The following is a 25,311-nucleotide window of genomic DNA, read 5'->3' as shown; positions in this document are numbered from 1 at the left end:
AACTGGTCTAATGAGGGGGACCCTTTGCCCAGATGGTGTTAACATGTGTGAAAATTTCAAAATTACAAAATGATGAGGTAATACTACCACAATATGTGTTGCCTTACACCACATGATTTGCTTTTTATTGCCATATAATTTAATCAACCCTGCCACTTAAATTGTTTCTCCCATGTTGCATAATATTTCTGGTGGCCCTTCTTTGTGGTACAAAATGCCAAAGCTTCAATACTGCTGATACATAAGGCATAAATAAATAACAAAGTTATCATATCGAATTAAAAAAAAAACTGTATACAACAACCATAGTCAGTTGCCTAATACAGTATATTGAGGAAACCTTTCTGTCTACTTAACTGGTGGTTTCTGTCTCTTTTTAAGGGCTGTGATTGGAAAACGTTGTTGAATATTTGCTGATGGAGCATTCCCTGTGTCATTCCATCTATACTGACCATACTGCATGAAGAGGTTATAATTCTGGTTCTATACCGATTTCTTAAATAGTCCTTAACGAGAAAACTATTTCCTAAAAGAAGAGGCACATACCAACCATGCCTGCCTTTTCAGAACAAAACGAATACTCTGAACCTGATTTCTATCATAATGGGCAGCCAGTCTAAACTTTGCCAATGCGCCAACAAATGTCCCCATTTTTTCAAGCTACAGGATGTTTGAGAGCCTTACTGTGAAAGGCTTGTAACCTAAGGTTACTCTGTGTGATATTCGGATACAAACTAACACAATGAAGAAGTTTAGAAAAGACCATTAACTGCTTTAGTAAAATGAGAGACAGGTCTGCGGTACTGGTGCTACCTGAGATGGAAGCACATATGTAGCAATGTGCATAGTTTGAAATTACCACAATTTGCTTATTGAATGATAATTCTACGTCAGATTCTATCGCTGCATTTTTTACAGCTTGAACTTTTTTCTTGGGAAGTCCTATGTTCCTCTGATCAAAAATTTGGATTTGATTCCACTGTCCCTTCAAGCAAGATTTAAATGCCTGAAGCATAACTGTTTTCTGACACATGTGATGGCATCTCATTCAGGTCTACACAATGGGTGCCATGACAGTATATTTGATACCAGAGGCAATGAGCCATGATCAGGCGTGCAAGAGGATCATGTAGATATTAAGCAAAAGCACTGACAAGGCCAAGCCCTGAGGAGCTTCACACTTTAATGAATACACAGGGCCCAGATCTGACTCACCCTAGCTGAGCTGACTGTACTCAGTCCAACAGGAAGGAGCGCATCTTTGTTAAGGTTCCACCTCCACCCGCACCAATGGTTCCAAACTCTCATGTATCAATTTATGATCCATGTGTCATCGAAAGAGCGAGAATAATTAATATCAAAAATGCTTTTCATCTGGAAGGGATGAGTTACGTGCGGCGAATGGTTGGCGAAAATGCAAATATGCTGCTATTACCATTATTAAAAGGAAAACAGTACAAATACAAAAATCTTTAAAATGTACCTTTTATTTGCCAGATTTGCATACTGTCAGTGGAGAACAGTTGACCTACTTAATTCAAGAACATTGGCATTGAGATAAAAGGCAACTAGTCATTTAGACAGTTCTCATTTTAAAATCAAAAATAAACCCTACACTTTATAGCTTATTCCATCCACTTGAATCAACCCCTCCCCCCCTCCCCGTACAACGAATGCAGGACACACATTCTGCGTCTGAAGGCTAATGTAGTCGTGGGTATTGCACCCACGTGGCTCTTAGAAATCAGTCACAGTACGTGTCCACTGAATTACAGGGTTGCGATATTTTAAAGAATCATTGCATTAAATTACAGCGTACAATTTTCCACTTTGTCAATTATTCCACGTATGCTTTCAGCCCTTATTGTGCAAAAAATACATTTCACAAACAAGTGAGAAGGGCACAGCACTCGAATATGTCTCATGCTGCATGTTCCATCAAAATTAAAGTTTGAGCACTTTTTTAGTCTTCGGTTATATAACCAGTGGTGAAAGATTCCTTGTGTTCTTATTGACTATTCATATGTTTTTAGTGCCTCATTCTTGCCAAGATTTTGGAGAAGGCAGGAGCTGTAGGAGGGAAGAAATATATATATATATTTTAAACTATTATTCTTCAGAAAATATTTCAAGATATTTACGATAGTTTCCTAGTCACTTATAAGACAAATTTAATCAAAGAGATAAGAAAAACCTATTTTTGTTTGATGACCAGAATATAACAAGCATTGGCAATGCCAATAGAACTAACTTTAAAAGAATATTGTATGACAATGTCAAGCATTATAAACCACAACCAAAATCCATGTATGATAATGACTGCCCTCCTCCCATCTGTGCTACTTCCAGAGTAAATTAACATAAATTATCTAAGACACTTTAATAGCATTCCAATGTCATGTGTGTGCGCCTGAAAGTTCAAGCAAAGATGCTAGATAAATAAACAAGATTATCACAGCTGTGTAGAGGGCGAGCACTTTTTTGTGGAAGCACAAGACTCCTGCCCAACCAAAACATGTACTCCTGAATCCCAACATGTGGGCGGAGGCAAAGCGTCCTCTCTAGGGTTGCTAACATAATTGTCTGGCAACTGCTGTGCTCTCAAACCAAACCACAAAAAATGGGATGTTGAGCTGCAGAAAAACATGACATTGCTGAAAAAATTATAGTTTGGGGACTTTAAAATGTCAACAATACTGCATGGTTTTTACAAGCGAAAAAATGAGAACCTCCTCAAAATGCATAATTTATCCATCCTGATATATCATTGGAACTCAGAATGCTGTGAGTGTTTAGGGAATGGATAGTCGCAAATATTCCACCCCTTTTTATGACACAATCTGACCCTCACTGATGATAGTGGATTTCCATCTTTCTAGTGCTGCCACTGGTTGCAGTGGCAGAATCGGTGTGACTACATATTGTGATGTTCTAACTGTAGTTTGGCTGGGATCACTGCACTAAAGTTAAAGTCACTTCAACATTAGGAGGTAGTAGCAGGCCCGAACCACTAGCATGTTTTATGGCCCCCTACTCAATAGGTGACTTCGTTTCTCAGAAAACAAAATTGGCAAATCATCTTTAAACAAACCCATTATGGAGGAAATTAATATTTATAATTCCTTACCTAATCGAGCACGTCGCTGAGTGACCTGAAAAGAAATAGAACACTTTATTTTTGGCTCACATTTTCTGTATGTAAGAATAGTCTGATATTTTCCTACATTTTCCTTTTTTATACCCGAGTGAATATTCAGCACGGTGTTGTTTCAATACAACTGACACAAAAATATGTTGAAATCCATGCTATAAGTGACAAAATCTGTCTTTTTAAAATCTGATCACTTTATGACTGCATCCTCAGAAATGATGCGTTGTGATGTAATGGTCAATATCAATTTAACCTCTTCCCTTGCCTTCCCTTCCCTTGCTTTGCCTTCCCTTCCTGAGACATCCACCTCTCATCAGAACTTCCCTGAAGCCCTTGGATTTCGTTTTTATTCCTGTATCTTCTTGCTCACTACTTCATAAAGGCTTCTCCTTTCTACTGATGTCTCACAAAGGACATCACTATAAAAAAACAACCCAAACCTGACAACTTACCTTACCTTACTGCAGTAGATGAGACATCCGCCTCCCACCAGAACTCCCCTGAAGGCCTTGGCTTTAGTTTTTTCTTTTTTCTTTCATCTTTATGTTCACTCCTTCCTTAAGGCTTCTCCCTTCTGGTGAGGTCCTATGAAGCACCTCCCCATGAAAGACAACCCTATGTCACCTCCCAAACAGACCAAGAAATATCATCTCCTTCAGGCCTCTAACATGGAGAGAGAGTGGGAGCAACAAAAGGTATGAGGAAGAGTGGGGAGTATTGAAGAATACCCAATATAATCTATAATTACCATCAATTCCCTTGTCCCTCAACATGTGGGGAAATACCAAAGCCAAGAGACTGAAGGAGGCAGAATAAATAAATAAAAAAGCATCACAGGATACATCACACCATGGAGTCTTTTCTAATACAGCACAGAAACTTAATAAAAGGTTCAAACAATCACAACCACATACAATCAACAAGAGACTGACCCACAGACAATCATCAGGGACCATCAGGTAATGATGGGTCAGAAAAAAAATAGAGAAGTCATCCTGTCAGCCATATAAATATCTAAAGTTGAATGAGCTTGATGGAAGCCCAAGAGACACCAATTCCCTTCATCAACCATCCCTTCACAAATGGGAAAGATGGATATCACCCATTAATTAGATAAGCTTGTACTATTAAAGTGCAAATGTAGGCACATATTTATGAAAAAGTCACACAGCGCAGTAAGTCACCTTGCTGCACAGCGTGACAGGAAAAGGGCAGGAATGCACTGTATTTAAAAGAATACCAGCCTTTGTATTTGCGCTGGTGCTGTTTTGGCCTTGGGCCAACGCTGGCACCCTTGTACCATGGTGAAATGGTGCCTGTGTTTAGGCCTGGGCAAAAATTTCGTTCCGTTCGCGGAAATTGCGATAATTTGACATTTTTGCGTTCCGCGGAGAGCGCGAAAATGTCAAAAATTCCGGTTTCGCAGCTTGGCGATAATTTGTTTCTTGCTCGCGCTGTAAAATAATACATTCTCGCGCGCGCGCGATCGCCTTACCTGAATCCCTGCGTTCGCCGACAAGTTTTCTTGATCCGGTCGCGTTCTCCATGAGATGTTGTATTGTTTTTAGCCATTTGCGCTGTCTCGCGACAGTTCGCGCCCGCAGTGACGTCATGCGTCGCGCGATCACGTCTTTCTTCTCGCGATCATGCACCGCGAGAACAACTCAAAACAAGATGGCCGCGCCCGCAAGCAACCACATGGGTAAGTTGGCGACCCGCAACCATGCAGAAAATCTCGCGAACATGCCGGAAAAAAACTTCCGCATCTTCGCGATATTTCTGCTTGTTTGCGATAATTTTAAACATTCTCGCGATAATTTGCGAAGGTTAATTCCGCAAATTCCGCCCACCCCTACCTGTGTTGAATGCAGGATTGCTTTTTTTCAGGAAGGGGCACTTTCCTGCAACAAAACAACCCTGAAAGGCATATTCCTCTTCCTATGTGTGCTGTAGAATGCATCACACATTGAAAGAGGAAGTGACAAGGAAAAAGAAAGATATTTCTCCTCTTTACACATCTCCCGAAAAGGTGTATTATTTCACGCATTCTCAGGTCTACCACTTTGGTAAATCTGGAAATGAACCGAAAACCTTGGGAGTTGGTGTTGGAACACCCAAGTAACACCCATGTAATGTCTTCTCAAGGAAAAGTAACACAATGCAGAGATTTGTGCTGCGTTGTGTTTTTTCCGATTTATGAACCTACTAAGGGCCACACAAGGTGGAGTGCGTAGCTTAATACATCACATGGAAACACAACGCAACTCCCCACATAAATATGCCCCATAGTGACTAAGAGGGATGCTTATTTGACCCTACAGTGACAAACAATAAGTCAGATCTCTAAACTCAGCAATATGATTTAGGTAGAAATGCATCACCCTGTGACTATCTAGGAACTTCCATGATGAACCAGCCACATCCTTCGGATCCCTTAGAAGGACAAGGATGCAGGACCAATTAGTGCAGTAGAATGATCAGAAAAGGTAGGGCATGGAAAAGTGAACCCAGATTCCTCATATGCCTAAATGGCATGACGACAACCAAAAACACAATTTTATAATACATAACGAGAAAGGGAATGTCAGGCAACATCTTCAAAGGGGGATGTCACGGAATTCACAACAAATCCCAACAAGGGACCAAGGCCTTCCTCATAGGATTAAGCAACAAAATATCATTGCAAAGGTGAAACACAGGAGGCTCATGTCACCAAAACACCTACTCAAAGCTCTAAAACGACTCTAATCGAGGGTACTTAAGCCTTAAGGGCGATGAGAGTCAGTCACAAGTGGGTGGAAAGAATCGAACAAAAAAATCCAAAATCCTAGAAGGACAGGAAAGAGGCAAGATTAAATAGGTTAGGCACAAAAAAATGAAGGAAACTCAATCACCCAATGCCTGCCATAGGCTGGCCGAGTGGAAGACTTCAAAAAATGCTCACACCCTCAGATGCCTCAAAAGAAAGACCCTTCCCTTGGAGACCTAACCTCACAAAAGTAATCCCTATTTTATTAGGACATTATCACAGTAATGCTTCACATACTTAAATGCTGATTACCTTGGATTTTGCTGGCATACCAGACATGGAAAGGTTGTGAAAAATGTTATTGTCTTTAATGTTAATAAAACAGGGACAACAATGGAAAATATGTTTTGTATTTTGAGGCACAATTATTCGATGAAACATATATTTTCACGAACTGTATTGAAAGGTAGCAGATACTGTATGTCAAGTATATGCCGTTTGGAACCAATGTTGATTGATGGCAGAGCTGTATTGCACTTATTAACTAGCAGGAGACCTTCCTGAATGTTTGGTTTCTATATTTTGCAGGATGCCAGATCCCCTTTCAGAAGGCTATGGGGCATGCAGGGGCTCCCTGGCGCAAACATGGTGGTTGCTGACTTTTACTCCTGATGTCCCGGGGCCTGACCTTCTATGGAACCTGCTCAACTGGGCCAAGTACCCTTTCTGCATTTGACTCTCAGTGGTAGCTGTGGTTGAGCAGTCAAGGCTCTTTATGGGAGATCTAGATTCATGTCAGTGAACACAAGTCATTACTCAAAATGCAAACAGTATGAAAAATAAATCATTGTCCAGCCAAATACTTGCTTTTATATGAAAAAGTAGGATTTGATTTCTAATCCTACACATTCAAAGAGTTGCAACATGTAACTACAATAACACAATCCCCTTGAAGTTGGATCTCTAGAAGTTGTCATGCTATTCCAGAGGTCTTCAAACTTTTTAATGCCGAGACCCCCCAGTCAACATTTTTAGGTGTAAGGACCCACTCCTGAAAAAAACTTCTGGGACCTGGTACTCCTCATCCTCGACAACCATAATCGGCCCCAATCCCCATGGCAAATCACTTCTATGGTGGGGAAACAATATTAAACAGTGTTTAGCAAATCAAAAGTTTGTGGGTGACTGTGGATTAGTATCAGAGCCTTACTACACAGGTAAAAAACAAAAAGTTTCCAAAACTATTCACCCAAAAATTCACAATGGTACTTTTTCACAAATAAAACATATTTTGGCAAAACTTATTTGGATGATAACACCTTTCTGAACTAAAGTGGTGATTGTGCTTGTTTTTCTCCAGAGAGACGGTCAATCTGTGATTGCAAATGGCCCTTAGGGCGCAACAACACTTGTTGCTGCTTTTTATTAACTAGAGAACAGGTTGAGATTTAAACACATTTTTTTGTTAAAATCAGCAGATTATGTGGCATACGATTGACTATGTGAAAATCGCTGCGGTTGTACAATCGCATAATCCCAGTGGCCCTGGGTATAATGGCTGTAATGCGTGGACTGCAATTTTAGTGCATGGCATCCGAAGAGAACCACACTATATTTCATGGGATGCTGCTGGCTTGGCTTTTACAGCTGCATGGAACTGTAGGTTGCTAAACATCATTCATCATCATTGAAACATACAATTTTCAGTCATTAAGGATGAACTGTACGGTCCAAGTAGGATGCTTTCTTTAATTATAGGGGAGGAACTGGTCCCTTAATTTTCGTTCAGTCATTTTCGGGGGCCGCCTGGAGGGCCTTCAGTGTGTAAGCGCTTGGGTGGGTCAAAGGTTTGGCTAAAAACAAAATATTCTGTACGTTCTTTAGGTCCTTCACCATCAGGTAGCTACATGTAAATTAAGGGTTAGCTTAAATAAAAAATAAATAAAAAAGTGCTACTCAGTGGGAAATGCAATATAGTACATTATTAAACCTCTAGTAGTTAATCCACCTTACTAATCAGTCTGTGTGTGACTAGAGAGCCACTGAATTAAATCTTGGTTGGTGCAGTGGAGAATAATGATTTGTGTACTAGGTCACAGCCTGTGACATAAAGCACTATGAATATGTAAGTCATTAATATACTAGCATTACACACAGTATAAGATAAACTGCTACAAAAAGTGCATACCGTTTTACGATAAAATGGTGCTTCGAAAATATAGACTTTAGTAATACCCAGACCATACGCAAAGCAATTTTTATACATAACTGTCCCTTCAACACCTCCTCAGAGATAGTAAGTGCTATGTAAATACAATTACAATTAAAAGCATGCACTTCAGAGCTCAGTTGTCCACTCAGAAATACCTTTTCTAGCAAGTTGTTTCAGTACATTGATACTTTCTGTGAAAATTAATTTGAACATGGAACTTAAGTACCCCAACATTTTAACTTATTGTCAGATCCCACAAAATGCATCAGGGCTACTGATCTGCTGATAAAAAAGTCAGCTACAGAAAAGTCAGAATAGGAATTCGCAATGTGCCTGCCAGGTAAATGACAGTTAACAGAAGCAATCTGTAATGCATATTACCAGGTGTTTGGGCAATTCTCTGGGTATAAAACACTCCTATTCTTCCAACACATTTCACCACAATTGCTTTTCCAGCCTGCCGGCCCTACGGCTTTCTTTTTTTTTTCTTGCTCCTTACTGGCCTTCAACACCTCCTCCGGGATACTAAGTGATTCGTAAATATATTCACAATCAGAAGCATGCACTTAACAGATCATAAGTGATTCGATGAATGAAAGCCAGCTCCCAAGCATTCTTTTCAGCTGCAAATTGCCCTTTACATTTTCAAATGAACTTGTAGCGCATATTTCCATTCCTTTCAGGCAAGCAGGCATCCTGGAAGGAAAACTTGTTTAGCTGTCTGACCAGCTCCGGTTTCACAGCACAAAATCCCTGAATGGCATTGCAGCTTTTAGTATTTTAATTTCATAATGAACTGTCCAGGGGCGTTTTATTTTTCTTCGAGAGTCCAGGCCGAAGTGACGCCAGGGCATGCGCGACCCCCTTCTCATGCCTCCACGGCCCCCATGGGGGTCGCGGCCCACAGATTGAAGACCTCTGTGCTAATCCCTGTTCCACCTTCCTTTGTGTAACATGTTCAGGGTTATTCACCATTTACTGGAGGCTGCATCAGGGAATGCAGACTATTAGGGCATACTCAAGAGTTCCCGTTTGACTCTTCAGGCTTGCAGTCAAAAGTGTCTATGGTGCCACAGCACTTTCAGTAGTCAGTACCCCAGGGGCCCAAAGTACCGATGTCAGTCTTACCCATATCGGCGGTAAGACAGTGTTCAGTGGTGCAGCGAGTGCCCTCTCTTGGTGTGCACCCAAGTTCGGATCCTGTACGGCAAAGTCTGGCTTCTTGCGATGGATGCAGCAGCACCCGATGACACATGCTCTTCCTGTTCAGAAGTGCTGCTGGTCAGTTTCCAGCGATCAGAGCTGATTGCGCTCGGTGCTAACAAAAGGTAAATTGTGCTTCCCCTAGCAAAAAGGGTGGGTGGGACTTCCTCTGCTCCCGACTGGAACTCAGGTGAGGGAACAATGTCCTCAATGGTGTCCCATGATTCTCAGGGAAACAGTCAGGTTCAATTGATGTGCTAAACCCATAGATCACAGCAGTAATCCTTTTGTCTGAGCCACAGCAGTTGTTCACAGCAATATAGGCAGCCTCATCTGCCGTACGGGCTGCTGTGTGGCTCGTTAATAGGGGTAGACTCTTTGGGGCGGCTGCTCTAAAAAATGTCAGACACTTCAGCCCAATTAAGTTCATCGGTGGCCCCTTCTGGCATACAGGATCACGTGGCATAGTGGCACAGGCCTGGTGCTTCTCATGTGGTGCACTTCACATGACTAAGATCATGGCAGCCCTTTTCTGGCATATAGATATCACCGGACTGTTCCTGCACAAGGGCAATCACCCGATGGGTGCGCAGCTGCTCTTTTCACACTTTGCTCAGGAATTTCTCTCAGCAGGGTTCCTCAATGGCCCTTGCTCCCTCCAATGCTCTCTTCTTCTTCACAAGCCACACTGGTCTTGGCAAGCTGGCAGGTGCTGATGCTTAAGGTTCTGGGCAAGTGGTTTTGGGGTCTCTGGATGATGTCCCTCACCCAGTAGGGGGACTAGCAGGCCTTGGCCTCCAATCCGGGTAACAGGCAGACGTCTTGCAGAGATTCCCCTCCCCACACAGCCCATCTGGCTGCTTGGCAGATGAAACATTTTTGGGGACTCAACCTCCCATTCTGATGCACATCTCCTTTTCATCTTCCTTCATGAAAGAGGGCTGACAGTGGGGTCACACCTCTGAAACTGATTGTCCATAACATAATTTATGGGAGTGACCAGAGTTTACATATAGATGGCCTCCACAGTGATATGTGCATCAAAGGGTTAATCCCAGGCCCTCAGTCCTACTTTTTATGATTCTCTTAGCAGCCCCATCTTCCTTCCTGAGATATATCCAGACCCCTTCCTTGTGATCTATCACTGAATTGAAGAGCAGTCTTTGAATTGCAATGGGAGTCTGTTCCCTCCTGTGTGTTCCCACCAGGTCTCAGGCATACAGCAAACCACAAATCTGTCTTGGGGGATTCCTCTCCTCCTCATGCTTTTGCTAGGCAGGTCCAGGCTTCCCAAAATGGAACCAAGTGTCCTCCATACATTGTACCATTGCAGGCTCAATCACAGGTACATTCAGAGCACACTTTGTGTTCAGCACTAATACCTCTATACATTGTACCTCGCATGTACACATTCATTCAGCACACACTCCCTCAGTTTGCACACATGGTTCAGCACTGAAGATTTTTGTCTTTAAGCAGGGTGTGTTATTTCAAAACACATGCACTGCCAGCACACACACCCAATATGTGCACTACACTACGATTTACCTTTCATGTTTTGTACTTCAAGCAAGCACACATAAATGCAGTGCATGCGGTCCCTGCGCACATACAGCATGGTAAGACATCTCTCATGTCATATATTCCTCTCAGACATACATACACTTGGTGCATGTATTATGCACACATGTGCTACAGCTCTATCCCTGTACCGTACCCTTTCCAGACATGCATACATTGAGCATAGAGTCACTACCCCGGCACGATGCAATACCACATATCCTGCAGCCCTCACCTCTGTAACAAAAGGTGAAAATGTCCTGTTCACAACTACTGCTCACTACAGTGTGTTGTCAACACCGTGCTTGTGCTATTAATTCCTGGTGGAGCCGGTAGCCTTCTACCACTTTGAGGGTAGCACCTTGGGTGCCCCTCCCAGTCCATCAAGACCACAATCTGTGAAACAGGCCTATGTCATGGCACACACGCATGATCCATGTTGTCCTTTGAAAAAACATTCAGCATTCAGGATTCAGACAACCATACAGGTGGGAACTCAGGGCAGAGGTACACGTCTCTTGCCATGCAGTGGACTTTCCGTTACCAAACAGGACATTTCAGAAAGGGTCATAGTGCTTTTATATATCCATGCGTTACTGCATCCAAAGCAGATTTCAGTTATGAGTTAAATAAGAAAATGACCAAACCTTGGAATATGCAGATGCTTGTTTGAAGATTTCTAGTCCAGAGTCTGCTAACTCATCAGTTCGTTCATGAGGCTTCGTTACTGTATTAAACACAAGATAAACAACAGACATGTTTTTGAATCAAATACTTAAAAAAAAAAAAAGTATATTGTTAAACAAATGCAAGCAGAACCAATAGCTGAAAAAACAATTCTAAATCATCTTACTCATAAGGCAGGGTATCCTTAGGACCTAAAATCGTGTTGTAAGTTGCAAAGCCTATTTTTGTTTAGAAAAACTCTGGAGACTTCACAGTGAATGCAGCTTACAGTGGAGCCTTCTGAGAATGGAGTAAATGCATTGCTGGGCCACAAACTGCCACTTGCTGCCTTACTCATGTCTCATTACTTTTGGATTGGAAGTCCCACTCCCTACAGAGTAACTGTCAGTGGGAGGGGTTTTAATGGAGTATACACAATAGCGCCTTTCCATCCTTCCAAATGTGGCTAAGGAGAACCCTGAGTGGTATAAGCAGAATAAACAATTCCCTGAAGTTGCACATTCGCCCCTCATGAGCGAGACATAGGGCTGCAGGGAATTGTCTCCTGAAAGGCTAATATGAATGATGGTGGAATCAAAGAATTAAGAATTACATTCTGCGAATGACAATAAATGTGGGGCCAGCTATACAAAAATACAGGATGAAAATAGCTCTCACAAATTGAGCATTGACCATTTTTACCTGTCTCACAAGGGAGTGCAGAGATCCTGCCAGTAAATTATATGAATTAGGCAGGTTGCTATTTCCGACCCTAGGTGATTGCCTTAAAACAAAGAGATGGTGGCCTACAAGGAACAGCAGATTACCATTCCTGTGTGTGCATTTCCAAATGGGAAACTCTTTTTTTAAAGCAGCCTTTGGTCCTTAAAGGGACTGGTACTAATTTAAGAATTTTTTTCCCGTTTAGGAAGATGCAGGAGTCAGCAGGCAGGGGTACCCCGGACCACTGCCTGCTCATCTGGGGTACAACCAACAGCTTCCCCTCTGTGAGTCTGTTACCAGTTCTTTTAGGGAGTGGGTAACACTTCAATTGTTTAGGGACACACATTTGTGGTCGCAAACCATGAACACATCATTGCAAATTCCAAAGAGGAGGGAATGCTCTATTCCCTCCCCATCCAAATTACCATTTAGAATGAGCTTTGTGGTTCAGAAAGAGCTTTGTGAATTGTATAATGGGTAAGACAATACTAAAACATCGTCAAGAAATTGCAAATACTGCAAATGTATGCAAAATATTTAACTGGATCTGCACTAATGCCATATTCTGTCTTCCCCACCATATTTTAATGTGCAGCTGTCTCCATTAGTACTGACAACTGCGGCATATGCTTCCCTTGCAGGTGCCTTTGCAAATTCTGACACTGACAAAGCACAGCAGGGGCCCTCTGTCCTGTAAGTATCATTGCACGCCCCCCTCTAAAGGGGCTGGGCAAAGGTAATTTTGGACAGAAGACCATGATTTCCCTTTCCTTTTTATAGTAGCAAGAAGTGTATGTGAATCCCCCAGAACATGCTACTTTCCCACTTAATTTGCATCTGCCACTGCCTTTGAAATAAAAATGCCCTGGGCATGGCTGAACCACCAGCAAGCAGACTTTCGAAGCTCTTCGCCACTCTAGAGAACTTCTTCAATGAAAGGCAGCAATTTCTGGCCTGCGGACATGAGCTGAGTGGGAACATCTGTGCGACTGCGGTGTAATCAGGGATTTTTGCTTTTGGATGAATTACGAGTCCTTTTACTTGAAATTTCGCCCTGCATCTCTTCCCCTCACCCTCGGCAGTCTCAGTCGGCATTTTGCATACAAAGAGCGCAGTAGCATTTTCATTGCTCTTGCTCTGCCCAGCCTGCCTAATGCTTCACACCACAATATAAGCCTTGTTTTTGCCTGCAGATATTCTCTATCTTGGTTATTATTGCATCTAAAGTCCACTTTATCTGCCTCTTTATGTCACGTGGAACTCAAGTGAACTGTTTTTTACCTTATCTCAGCATAGAATACTGCTGAAGCTCTTGGAGGCTATCCTACGGGCCCCTTTTGCCAACATATCATCTGACGCAGAATTCACATAATGTTTTGATCAATATTTAACCATCAAGTGCTTTATGAATAAGGAACTTTACATGACTTTACATGAGAATTATCTTGTTTGGATGCGCTTAATCCTGGCTATATTGTGGACACAATACTGAGCAGCTTTCATCTCACTAGTTTACTTCGAATACATTAACATCTGCTTTATTCGGTGGAGTCACTGGCTCGTGACAGGGGAACCTTTTGTTGCGTTTTTCTTTCCATGTGCAGGTAAGTCTTCTACCAAGGTTGTGCTTCTTTCCTTTTGTCTCATAGATGTTGTTCTATTTCTTATATATAGAGTCATCTTCTGGTCAAAACATTTTCACCTTATCTGTAAATATGCTGTCTGCCCACAAAGACATCACCACCTCTACAAAATGACATAAGAAAGACCCTGGATCTCCGGCAAAGACTCCACTACTGCTGACTCTGGAAGCCTCATGGAAGCAATGAAAATCTTGAAACCTTTCGGCATGGAGACCAACTCTACACTTCAATGGATAGAAGAAAAATAAACTAATCTTGAATCCAGGGTGTCAGAGGTAGTGCATCGTTTTAGCAATGTACAGGACGCGTCAGCCAAGACTGAGGGCATATTCAAGCAGATTGCAATTCCAAAGCAACAAACTGCAGATTTAGAAAATCATAATCAACGTAACAATCTTAGAGTTTATGGAATTCCTGAGGGTGCAGAGGGTTCTGAGATTCTTGCCTTTCTCAAGTTACAAATACCAAAGATAGTGGGGCTCAAGGAGAATACCAACCTTGATCTGCAACATGCTCATAGAGTTGGCCTTAAATCTTTGGGAGTTTCATCTCGTCATCCAAGAAGTTTAATAGTACATTTAAAAAAAATATATACTGAGCTTCTCTTGGTTTTTTCAATAGCCATGCAGCTGAAGCATATTCTTTGGTCCGGCCAAAGGCTCTTTTTCTCACAGACCATGTCTCATGCTACTGCTGCCCACCGAAAGGAATTCCTATTCTTCCATCCTGCGTTACGCTCTATGAATGCAAGATATGGTCTTGTGCATCCTTGTTTCTTCAAAGTGACTTAGAAGGAGAGAACTTTCTCATTTGATTTTTCAGACAGCCTAGTAAATTTATTTTTTAATGCAATGCATAGTTATTGTTTCCTTTTTATTTTCTCTGTTTGAATGAAGTAATTTGTATTGTACTTACTCTAAGATATGTTCTTCAACTACTAATAGCATTTTTCCTTTTAACAGGGGTCTCTAACCGGACCCCTTCCTCTGATACGTTTTTTACTCCATGTGTTTCCTATCCGTGACCTATTTATATACCTTTTCTACATTTGTCAGTAAGTGCTCTTTGTCAGTCATTTATGTATTCTTGTTATTTTGGTATCCTCTTCTCTTTTAGACTTATTTTTCATTTCCAATCTGCTGTCTTACTTTATATGTTAATATGCATTGTCTCTGTGGATTCTGATTTTCATCTCTGGCTCTCACAAGTCTGTTGTCCATCTTTTTTTGCGCTTCTTCTCTCCTCCCTGTTACTGTTTTTACACTGTATGTGTCCCATTTCTGCTATGGCCGAAGCCATTTGACTTTTTGCCGTCTTTTCTTTTTCTGACAGCTGTTGTTTCTCTTTTTTACTTTTCTTTTTCTTTCCTTTTTTTTCTTACTTTAGTTTATCTGTATTTTACCGAGCAAACACAAGCTATCTGTTCTATTTCTCAGTTTGGTTATCTTTTTCATTTTTTATTGTTTATTTTAAATTAAGGATGTAGAGCTGTTCCCACCTTTTTATAGTTAAAAATATGTGAATAGTGTCCTGGAACGTGAAAGAAATGATGTAGCCCTAATAGGAAGCAGCACATTTAGCTAGATTACAATGTAACATTGTTTTGTTACAAGTAACTCACCTCACAGACAAAGACATAAACTCATTGAAGAGGCACTGGGTTGGGCAGGTATTCTGTTCCCCCACAAAACAGAATAAAAACGGGGTGAGCACCCTATTTCATAAATCAATTGCAGTATCAATTGAAAAGGAGAAGAAAGATTATGACGGAGATGGCTTCTTCATACTACTAGCAATAATATTCCCATTGCCCGGCCCCACTGACATAGACGTACATTTTTGAGAACACATTTATCTCATTGTACTGTCCTGTCCAACCACAAATTGTCTTGATGGAGGGGACTGTAATCAAATTATGGATCCCTTCATCAACAGATACATGCCTAATAAAATGCTAAAAACATTAAAAAACACTATTCAATCCAGGGATTTGGTAGATGCCAGGAGGAGATTTAATTCAGAAAATATTAGATTTACCTTTAATTCCTCCACACATAATTCCAAATCTAGAATTGATTATATTTTCATAACACCTCAATTACTTCCCACATTAATTCATGCCGAAATTGCATCTATATTAATATCTTATCACGCTCCTGTTTTTATTGATATAGAAATACAATTTGAATCCTCTAAACCTAAAAGATGGCACTTCAATAATTATTTACTTAAGGATCAAACTATGTGGAAATTTTTGAATTTTTGTAAAGGAATATTTTGACCCCAACATTACTTCTGATCTACCTTTTCATATTGTAAGGGATGCCTTTAAGGCTATGGCTAGAGGTCATGTTACTGATTACGTTATAGCTAATAAGAAAACATCCTCTAAAGAATCTGCACTCTTACTCTCCTCTATCAAACAACTTGAACATCAATACTATACTTCTAATAATGAAATCACTCTTAAGCATCTTGTCCAGGCCAAATTTGTCTTTAACTAAAAATAGATTGAGGAGGCTTCCGGTGTACTACTAAAGATTAATTCTACATTTTATTCAGCAGGAAAGTTACTGGTGAACTACCTTAAAGTCAAATCTCAAAGTTCAAAATTGTAAATGTTATAGATGACAGATTTTTGTCAAAATTTGTCTACGCCGGAATCTTCTCCATTAGATGCCGTTCTAGATTGTTATTTTGACTCTCTTCCCCATTGTTCTTTGAAGCCTCAGGATTACTCCCCATTTGCCATGGGTATATCTTTTGTAGATCTAAAGTCTGAATTAGCCAAATTACCCAAAGACAAAGCCCGAGCTCCCGGACCGGATGGTTTTACCACTGACATTTGCCTATGATTCTACTTCCCCATCTCCTCTCTGTATATCTCAATAACAAGGCTCTGCTTGATTCCTAAAAAAGATAAAAGATCTCTCCTCCTATGCCAACTATCAATCTATTTCTCTCATTAATTTGGAATTCATGAAAATATTAGCTCCTTGACTTCATCAATTCATTCCAGACCTGATTGGGATGGAGCAAACAAGGATTGTTAAGGGTAGACATATAGCTGACAATTCAAGAGCTTTCTTAAACATTATACACCTTGCCTCTACAAATTCTGCCACTATGGATGCCAACACTCTAGATGCAGAAAAAGCTTTTGGTTGTGTACACTGGCACTTTATGATGCCAGCACTCAAATGGTCAAGTTTTGGCCCCAAAGTGTTTAAGTATATTAATTTGCTTTACTCTTCTCCAACTTTCTCTTTTTTTGTAAATGGCACCCAATCCCCCAATTTCCCTTTCCAACATGATACCAGACAAGGTTGCCCCTTATCACCATCACTTTTTATTTTATCTGTGGAAACCTCTTTACATACTCTGCACCATTCACCTTCCTTTCATGGTTTAATGTACAAAAAAATAAAAAAAAAAATTCACAGTCTACGCAGATGATGTCATCTTACAGGTCTCAGACACACAAACTTCCACACCTGCTTTTACAGGTCTCTTAAATACCCACTGCAGTATATCAGGTTACAAACAAAAATCTTCCAAATCTGAAGTCCTCCCTTTAAATAACTTCTGTTTGAAAGAGTTGTTTGCAGAAATGGTTTTAAATGGAATGCCAACAATATTAAAAGTCTAGAGATCAAATACTCTTCCTCAATTATGAACACCATCCAGATTAATTTAGATGAAGTCCTTCAAAAAATTATTCATGTATCAGAGAAATGGTCTCTTCTTTATCTATCCTGGTGGAGTATGTTAGCTACAATAAAGAAGTTGATGCACCCCGTTGTTAGTTTTTATCCAGCCGCGCTACCAATTAAAATCCCTTCGGAATTTTTGATGTCTACATTTTTACACAATGGAAGGAAAGCATGTACTTCTTCATCTTTTTTGTGCAAACCTGAGTATGGGTGGAGTCAATTTTACTAACTTTCGACAGTATCATTCCTCCTTTTTAATGAAAATTTTTTACCTCACAAATCACTCAGCTACTGAGACACATTCAACGGTCTGGCGTCAGTTGAAGGATCATTTAATTTTCTCTTTCTCTTTCCCTTTTCAGTCTCTGGCTCATTTCCCCCGCCCCCTTTTGTATCACCTACCATTATGAATTCTATATCCACCTTATTTCCATTCCTTCCCAGATCTCTCGCATCTCCGCATGTTTTCTAGAGTCCTCTATATAGCACAATAAATCTATTAAGGTATCAAATCACACTATTTTTAGAAAGATTGGGTTGCTGAAGAAATCATTCAGGGCAAACATCTATTTCAAGGCACACGTTTCCTTTCTTTATCTGATGTTCAAACCAAATTTGGCCTCTCCACCGCCTCCACTCTCAAATATGAATCATTAAAAAATTCGATCCCACAGAATTTCTCTTTTCATGCTATTACCTTTACTCCCAATTGTTCCCAGTGCAATCAGCTCTTTCCCCGCCCTTTAAGGCCTCCTAGATATATATAAACATCTCCACTATTTTACACCTAATTGTTCCAAATACAAAATAGAACTTTTATGGGAATCAGAATTACAAACCTCTTTTTCCATGCAAACCTGGAACTCCATTTGGATAAAAATTCACCACACCTCATGCAATGCTAGCCTTACACAAACATTATATTACTTTTGTCATTGATTTATTTACCTCCTTCCTCTATTTGGAACTGCAACCCAAACTTATCGAACTTATGCTAGACCTGTGCAAATACACCAGGCATATATTTACTCTCATTTTTTCATTGTCCTTATATTGCTTCTTTTTGGAAGAGGATTTGTAGAACAATTTCAATTATATGTTCTATTAACTTTACTTTTGAGATTAAGCCTATTTTTCTGGGTAGCTCATCAACTATATGGATTTGTGCTCGTAAACTGGGCAAGTTTGTGGATTTGTCATTGCTATTGCTTTTCAAATCATTACATCAAACTGGAAAGATGCTACCAAAGTTACTTTTTCTGGATGGTGGAACTTATTATGTCATCATCATAGACTTGACAGAGCTTCTACCACCTCCACATATCAACTTATTCAGATGGATGGATATTTTTTGGTCACCTCTTACCACTTTCTTATCTATTCCTCCTGCACAGATTCAGGACAGTAATTTTATTCTTCAACCGCCATGAACTTTTCATGTATTGTTGATAATATGTTTAAGTTATTAATTGCTGCCATCCTTGTATACAATGCTTTTGATTATTCATAATAACTGCTCTCTATAAACTTGATTATATGTATTATTAAATGTATTGTTTTCTTTATTATTTTCTCTCTCTTTCCTTTTTCCCTCTCTGTTCCTTTTCCTTTTAACATAATATTATAAAATGCATTAAATAATATGGTACAATTTTGCAAATTTTTTCTTCATTGGTCTGTAGTCCTTAAAATGCATTATTTCACTCTTTTCAATGCTTCAAATGTTTTGTATCTCTCTGCATTACTATGTTTTATTATACTTCATTTCAGATATTAGACATGTGCTATTAAAATGTTCCTTTTGGATATAATTATTTAAATAAAACAATCTTAAACTTAAATAAAAGAAAGAAAAATGCCCAGCCCTACTGAGGGATCCTTTTGAGAGTGCATGTAGGCTCTCACAGACTATATGTGGGTCCAAACCCTCCATAGAGTGGGGCCAACATGCTTCTCTGTGTGGAGGTAGCCTGCACCTCTTCCTGTTATATCTAGATCTCTACAATGGTGGGTGCAGTCTGTGACTACTCCCACCCTCTCTGGAACCTTCAGATCACTCACAAATTCCTGGGAGGCACACTAATGTTAAAGTGGTTGATGATACAGCCAATTAGTCATGCTTCACAAATCTCTCGGCAGTTGACCCTCAAGAACACAAATTATCCAGAAAAATTACAGAAAAAAAGGAAATGTGTGGGTTTGTCTAACACATTTTCATGCAAAGGTATTCTTCTTAGACATATTCACATTTCTCTTCATTGCATCAACTAACAGTAGCAAAGCAAACATTTGTAAAAGTAGAGGATGCCAACCAAGAGCTTGGACTTCAATGTCAACTAAATCAGTTTAATATCATGTGACTCCTACGCTTTATTAATATCTCTTTCTATGTCAAAAAGGACTATTGTGGCATTTGCATTTAGAAGATATTTGATATTTAATAAAGCAACTGAATAATTACACAGAGATTTTGAGAGAATTATCTGGTGCTATGCCTAAGCCTGGGCGTAGTGAGCGTAGTGGGGCTACGTGAAGCAGCGCATAGTGTGGCAAAATCTACGCACACTCGCGCGCTCCGCGTAGCCCCACTACGCGCCGCCCGCCGTGAGAAATGCGCATGCGCAGGCGTCCGCGCATGCGCATTTGCGTGAAGAAGTTACCGTCCAGCAAGAAGAGGGAGCCCCGGGACGCCGCACTGAAGGTAAGGTGGTTTATTTACCTTTAACCTTCTTTAAATTATTTTAAAATGAGGGCGGGCGAGAGGCGGGAGGTGGGCAGCTCTGCTTCGCTGCGGCATGTGCGTAGCGCTGCCTGCTACGTCTACTTCGTAAATGGCGAAGCAGGCAGCGCTACGTGCACTCCGTGGGCGAAGCGGAGCACGACGCCCAGGGTTAGCTATGCCACCATATGTTCTGTCTGATAAGCAGCAAAGGTTCTAGTACCAGGCAAAGTCGTGTGGTTTTCATTTCCTTGCAGTAGGACACTGAGTGCAACTGCTCCAAGCTTTTTTCATGCTCTGTGTGATCTTAGTGAGTGCCATTCTTCCCCTACCTCATTCTGCTATAATGGTGGAAGACCTGGTCATGACAGCAATCTCTAAATGTGGCAATGATGGCAATGAGCTTCTTGTCAGCCAGTGTCATACACAACAAGTGCCACATCTTTCCTCATCTCATAGAGCTTCCATATGTGCAAAGTGTAGCCCTGCCTCCATTGCCTTACCTGCTAGTGCAATGGGGTAATCCCATGAGAGCTGTCTTAAAAAAATCTTTTAGCTGCTGCTATTCTTGGTTCCTTGTGAAATGTTATGCAATTAGACTGCTCTTCACTGCCTTAACAAAAGTGTTGTGACTTACTGTAAGTAACAAGTTTGACTGAGAAGTTTGTTTTTCCATCATGAAAACACCCAAACATTCCTCTGGAGGCAGTGTCCTACTTTCATGACCTGTTCAGTCCTCTGAAGAGCAGAAAAATTATAAGTAGGCTTTTCCTGATTTTCGTGTATACTTCCTTCTAATAACCTGTCACCATTGCCACTTATTCTGGTACCCCCTGCTTTATAAGTGTGAAAAGAATTGGAAGAAACATAATGAGCATTTCAGGAAAAGTTCTAAATTAGGGGGTGATTACGATGGCGGAGGGTCCGCCACCACCAGCCGTGCGGTGGCAGGCCCTCCGCATCGGACAGCAATTTTCCCCTGCCAAATTTAGATGGTGGGGGGAATCGCTTTCCCACCGTGGCAGGCGAACAGACCGCCCACCACAGGCAATCGTACCGATTGCCTGTCGGATCGATCAGCATGCCCAAAATGGTGGTGGTGCCTAGCAGGCACCATCCGCCAAATTACGATGCTGGCTGTAGCCAGCCTTTCCATAGTGGCGAATCTGCCATGGAAAGGCTGGCAGGGATTGGTTTCAGGGGCCTGTTGCAGGCCCTCCTCGTGTTGGGGGAGGAGGTGGTGCACTGGGGGGGGTACCCATTGTACCCCCCTGCATTTCCATGCACTCAGTGGCAGGCACCACATGACAGGCGGGCGGTCCCAATCCCCGCTATGATGTCCGCCCACCATCGTAATCATCCCCAAAGTGAGGAAATCCCACATATGGAAATCCACATTGAAGTCTGAAAAATACAAGTAAATTAGAAATATAAGAGTGCTCTTCTTCTCTTTACAAATCCGGTAGCAACACTAACATCCAGGAGTTCATGCTTTACACTGTGGTAAGGAATTTTCTTGATAACCACCTTTAAAGAGCTATGGTTCCCATTCTAGATTTCTCTGCATTCTGAACTTACTTTTTGGACAGAGAAGATCTCTTTATCAGATGCCAAATGTGGTAGTTGTTTTTTATCCAAGAAAGGCAGCTATCACTAGGAATTACTACATAGACTAGTACACAGTATGGAGAAAAAGTTTTCAGTGTTTGATTAATCGTACAATATTCTTTCGGAGACAAGTTTGCCATTGAAGATGAGAAACATTAGGCAGTGGGTTTGCAAGGCATATGTTTTTGTGAGCAACACATGCATCACATGCAGAGTTATAACAGCAGTTTCTGGCACAGCATTGATGACCAAGAAATATGCATAATTACTGCCTGATTATATGCAGATAATATTTAAGTTGCCAAACATTTTTTGGCAGACTTTGGCAGATTTGTGCTTACACTGCCACATGCATGGGTGAAAAACAATTCCCTTAGCACTTATATCAGTGGGTTGCACCTTAAATCTCCAATTTACTTCTAGCCACATGCTAGTAAAAGAGTTCTCGCACTTCTATGCTTCCAACTACATTAATACAGATCTGAGCTTTGCAGCCTAGTACAGCTGCATTTGACACTGTTCCCCAATCCTCATTACAATACAGTTAGCCATATTACGTGTGATTTCTTTGGTGTTTGACTAAACAGTTTAATCTGGAGAGTGTAAATGCCCTCTTGATGCTTTACACTTCCTAATGGACCGTTGCTGGTTTACATTTTCTAAAGAGCTGTATATAAATTGACTTATTAAAAAACGAATTTAAAATGGTTTTATAGCATACTTACATCGTAATGCGCCTCCAACGGTCATTCCCCAGTCCAGGAGACAAAACAATATATGACCACAAATCTTAGGTCACAATTCTTTCTGTAATCTCCATAATAATGACTGCAAATTCAACAGACCTGCCATGGTTACCGGGAGCTGTGCTGGTTGGGCTGCTAATCACTCAAATATAGCACTGAAATTTTTAACTTGCTAATGCATTTGTACTAAAGTTTCTTACGTACCTTATAATTTTTGATGATCACTTAATATTGATGTGCAGTTTCATTGTGAGCACTTACTGTTCTATATATTATCTTACCTGGAAGTTGCAAAACCTTGTTCACAGCGTGGATGACACCGTTAGTGGCCATTATATCAGTTTCAGAAACAGGATGTGTATTGACGTGTAATGTCGCATTTTTCTGCAAAGATTAAGAGATTGATAAAGTTAATCAAAATAGAATGTGACACACAAGTAGAGTGTTTTATTTGGGGGTTTACAGTGATTTTAAAATGAAGTGGGTTCGTGGGATCTATTAGCAATATCTACACACAATAAATATTCAAACAGCATCTCTGTGTTGCAGAATTACGCACAAAACCTTTATGGCCCCTTTATGTTTCTGAGGTATATACATTAATTTACATCAGGGACAAGAGTTTAAGTGGAATCTTAAAAAAAATACCTAGCAACTATTGTCCAATACCTCCTTGGACAATATCAAATTATAATACATGGACTCTGCAATCCCTGTTTAAAAGGCAGTCTCTTATTTCCTTATTACATGCAACTTGTATACACCTAGGGGCAGATTTATGTTCCCTGGTGCATCCCTGCAAATCAGCATGGATGCGCCAGGGAAGATGCGTCACGAGATTTTACCCTTGCGCCACAATAGATGCGCCGCAGTTACAATCACCACCCCCTTTTGTAACGCGCAGTTACAATGCAGCGCATCGTGGCGCAAGGATAAACAGATGCGTGACGCATCTGATAGCGTAAGGTTGGTGCATTGTTGGAGTTGCGTCGCAAGCGCGACGCAGCTCCAGCAAGGCTCGGGGGTGCCCTATCGTTACAATGCTGCGTCAATCCTTACGCCTGCTTCAAGCAGGCGCAGGGTTTTGACGCAGCATGTCCGGAAAAGTGACTGAGTGAAGTCTTGTAGATTTCACTCAGCCACTTTTTGGAGGCGTTCCTGCGCCGGAACGCCCCCTCCTGTGCAGGTACGCCCACATGTGGCGCAGGCTTTACAACATGACGCATCTCCCTAGATGTATCACGTTGTAAATGGGGCGCAACATGGCGCAGGGTTTGCGCCGCCGCTGCGTCACAAAAGTGACGCAACGGCGGCGTAAAAGTGGCGAAAGTCCGTTATAAATCTGCCCCCTAGTCGACAGCAATAAAGAAATGATGTAGCCGCTCAACTTCCTACTTTTGAGTTCTGACATCGCAATGCCTCTTGCCAGAACCTGCAGTGGATGGAAAGTAAAGTCACACAGCATCCTTAAAGCTACAGCTTCAGACATGAGAACAAAACGTGGCTTTTGCATCTTCTGTTTGGTTTTCTAGATGTGCAGACATGTTTATATTTCGCTTTATGTAATTATGAGAAAGGTAGATTGCCTATGAAGGTTTCTACATATTCTGAGCTTCATCGTTTTTTTTTTTAATCTGACTTCTATTAAACTGATTATAATATCTTTTTGCAACAAATAACTAACTGCTTTTTGGTGTGTTTAATTTTGCACTCAAGATTCTAATTGCATTCTTTATGTTTACAAACATTTTATCTCCTTCACACGAAAGAGCAATACATCAAGGATTTTGAGATGTGTGCTGGTGTGGTCATGTATTATTGGCCATGTATTATTCGAAATAAAGTACCCCCTGCTGTGTATTATAAGGATATTGCAAGTCACATTGGAATTCAGCCTTCATCCTCATTCCTCTATAAGGTCATGGAACTCCCTTTTGACTTGCAAAATCCTTTTAATATACAGCAGGTGGTTCCATATGCTATATATTTCCGCAGGAGCTCCTTGCTCTTCTTTCTAGAACAATAACCCAAATCTGAGAGATACCCAATGCAAATGTCTTAGATCTTGAAGAGCTGTAGAATAATGCTTTTATTATCAGACTCAGTGATTATCCAAGCATACAGATGCTTAGCTATCAATGGTGCAGAATGTGCAGTGGCAATGGGGCCCATGTGTGTGACCGGCCCACTGCATCCCAAATGTGCACAGTTTTCTTATCCAACCAGAGGCGTGGAGAGCACATTGCCTCACTTGCATTAGGGCTCATGGCGCCCTTGCACGTTACTGTAAGCATACCACTTTGAGAATCATAGTTTCTACCATAAAGCAAGATGTCAGAGATGCTGACAACCATTTGAGAACCTTCACTGGATACCCCACTGTACCAGACATCACAACTGAATATACAATATCCTGGTGACATCAGGAATTTTTGCGAAAGCATGAGGCTGTTTTTACCCATATTTTACTCTGTCTGTCTGTTCGCCTGGAGGACTTACCCAATTAAAAGTAGCCTTTTTATTGATTGGAATAACTTTGCTGATAAAATAGGCAGGCTTGCCTTTTTAATACGTCTTCGCTTGCCAGTTTTCTGGCTGGTGCTAAGCACCAGTCCCAG

At 40.9% G+C, this 25,311-nt stretch overlaps 1 protein-coding gene across 1 annotated transcript in view; it reads right to left on the bottom strand.

Annotated features, from left to right (window-relative positions):
* Positions 1-1,467: 1,467 nt before the first annotated feature.
* TGFBI (transforming growth factor beta induced) overlaps positions 1,468-25,311 on the bottom strand; it is a 234,077-nt gene continuing 210,233 nt past the window's right edge. Inside the window, exons 14-17 of the mRNA XM_085618009.1 lie at positions 22,975-23,077; positions 11,523-11,602; positions 3,128-3,152; positions 1,468-2,070 (exon numbers count right to left, since the gene is read on the bottom strand). Coding sequence (XP_085474135.1) covers positions 2,030-2,070; positions 3,128-3,152; positions 11,523-11,602; positions 22,975-23,077 — 249 coding nt within the window. The 3' untranslated portion in view covers positions 1,468-2,029. The remainder of the gene's footprint in view (positions 2,071-3,127; positions 3,153-11,522; positions 11,603-22,974; positions 23,078-25,311) is intronic.

This window comes from Triturus cristatus, chromosome 7, assembly GCF_964204655.1.
Source record: "Triturus cristatus chromosome 7, aTriCri1.1, whole genome shotgun sequence".
Taxonomy (NCBI): Eukaryota; Metazoa; Chordata; class Amphibia; order Caudata; family Salamandridae; genus Triturus; species Triturus cristatus.
The sequence above is the reverse complement of the archived record's forward strand: the minus strand, read 5'-3'. Positions and strand labels throughout refer to the sequence as shown.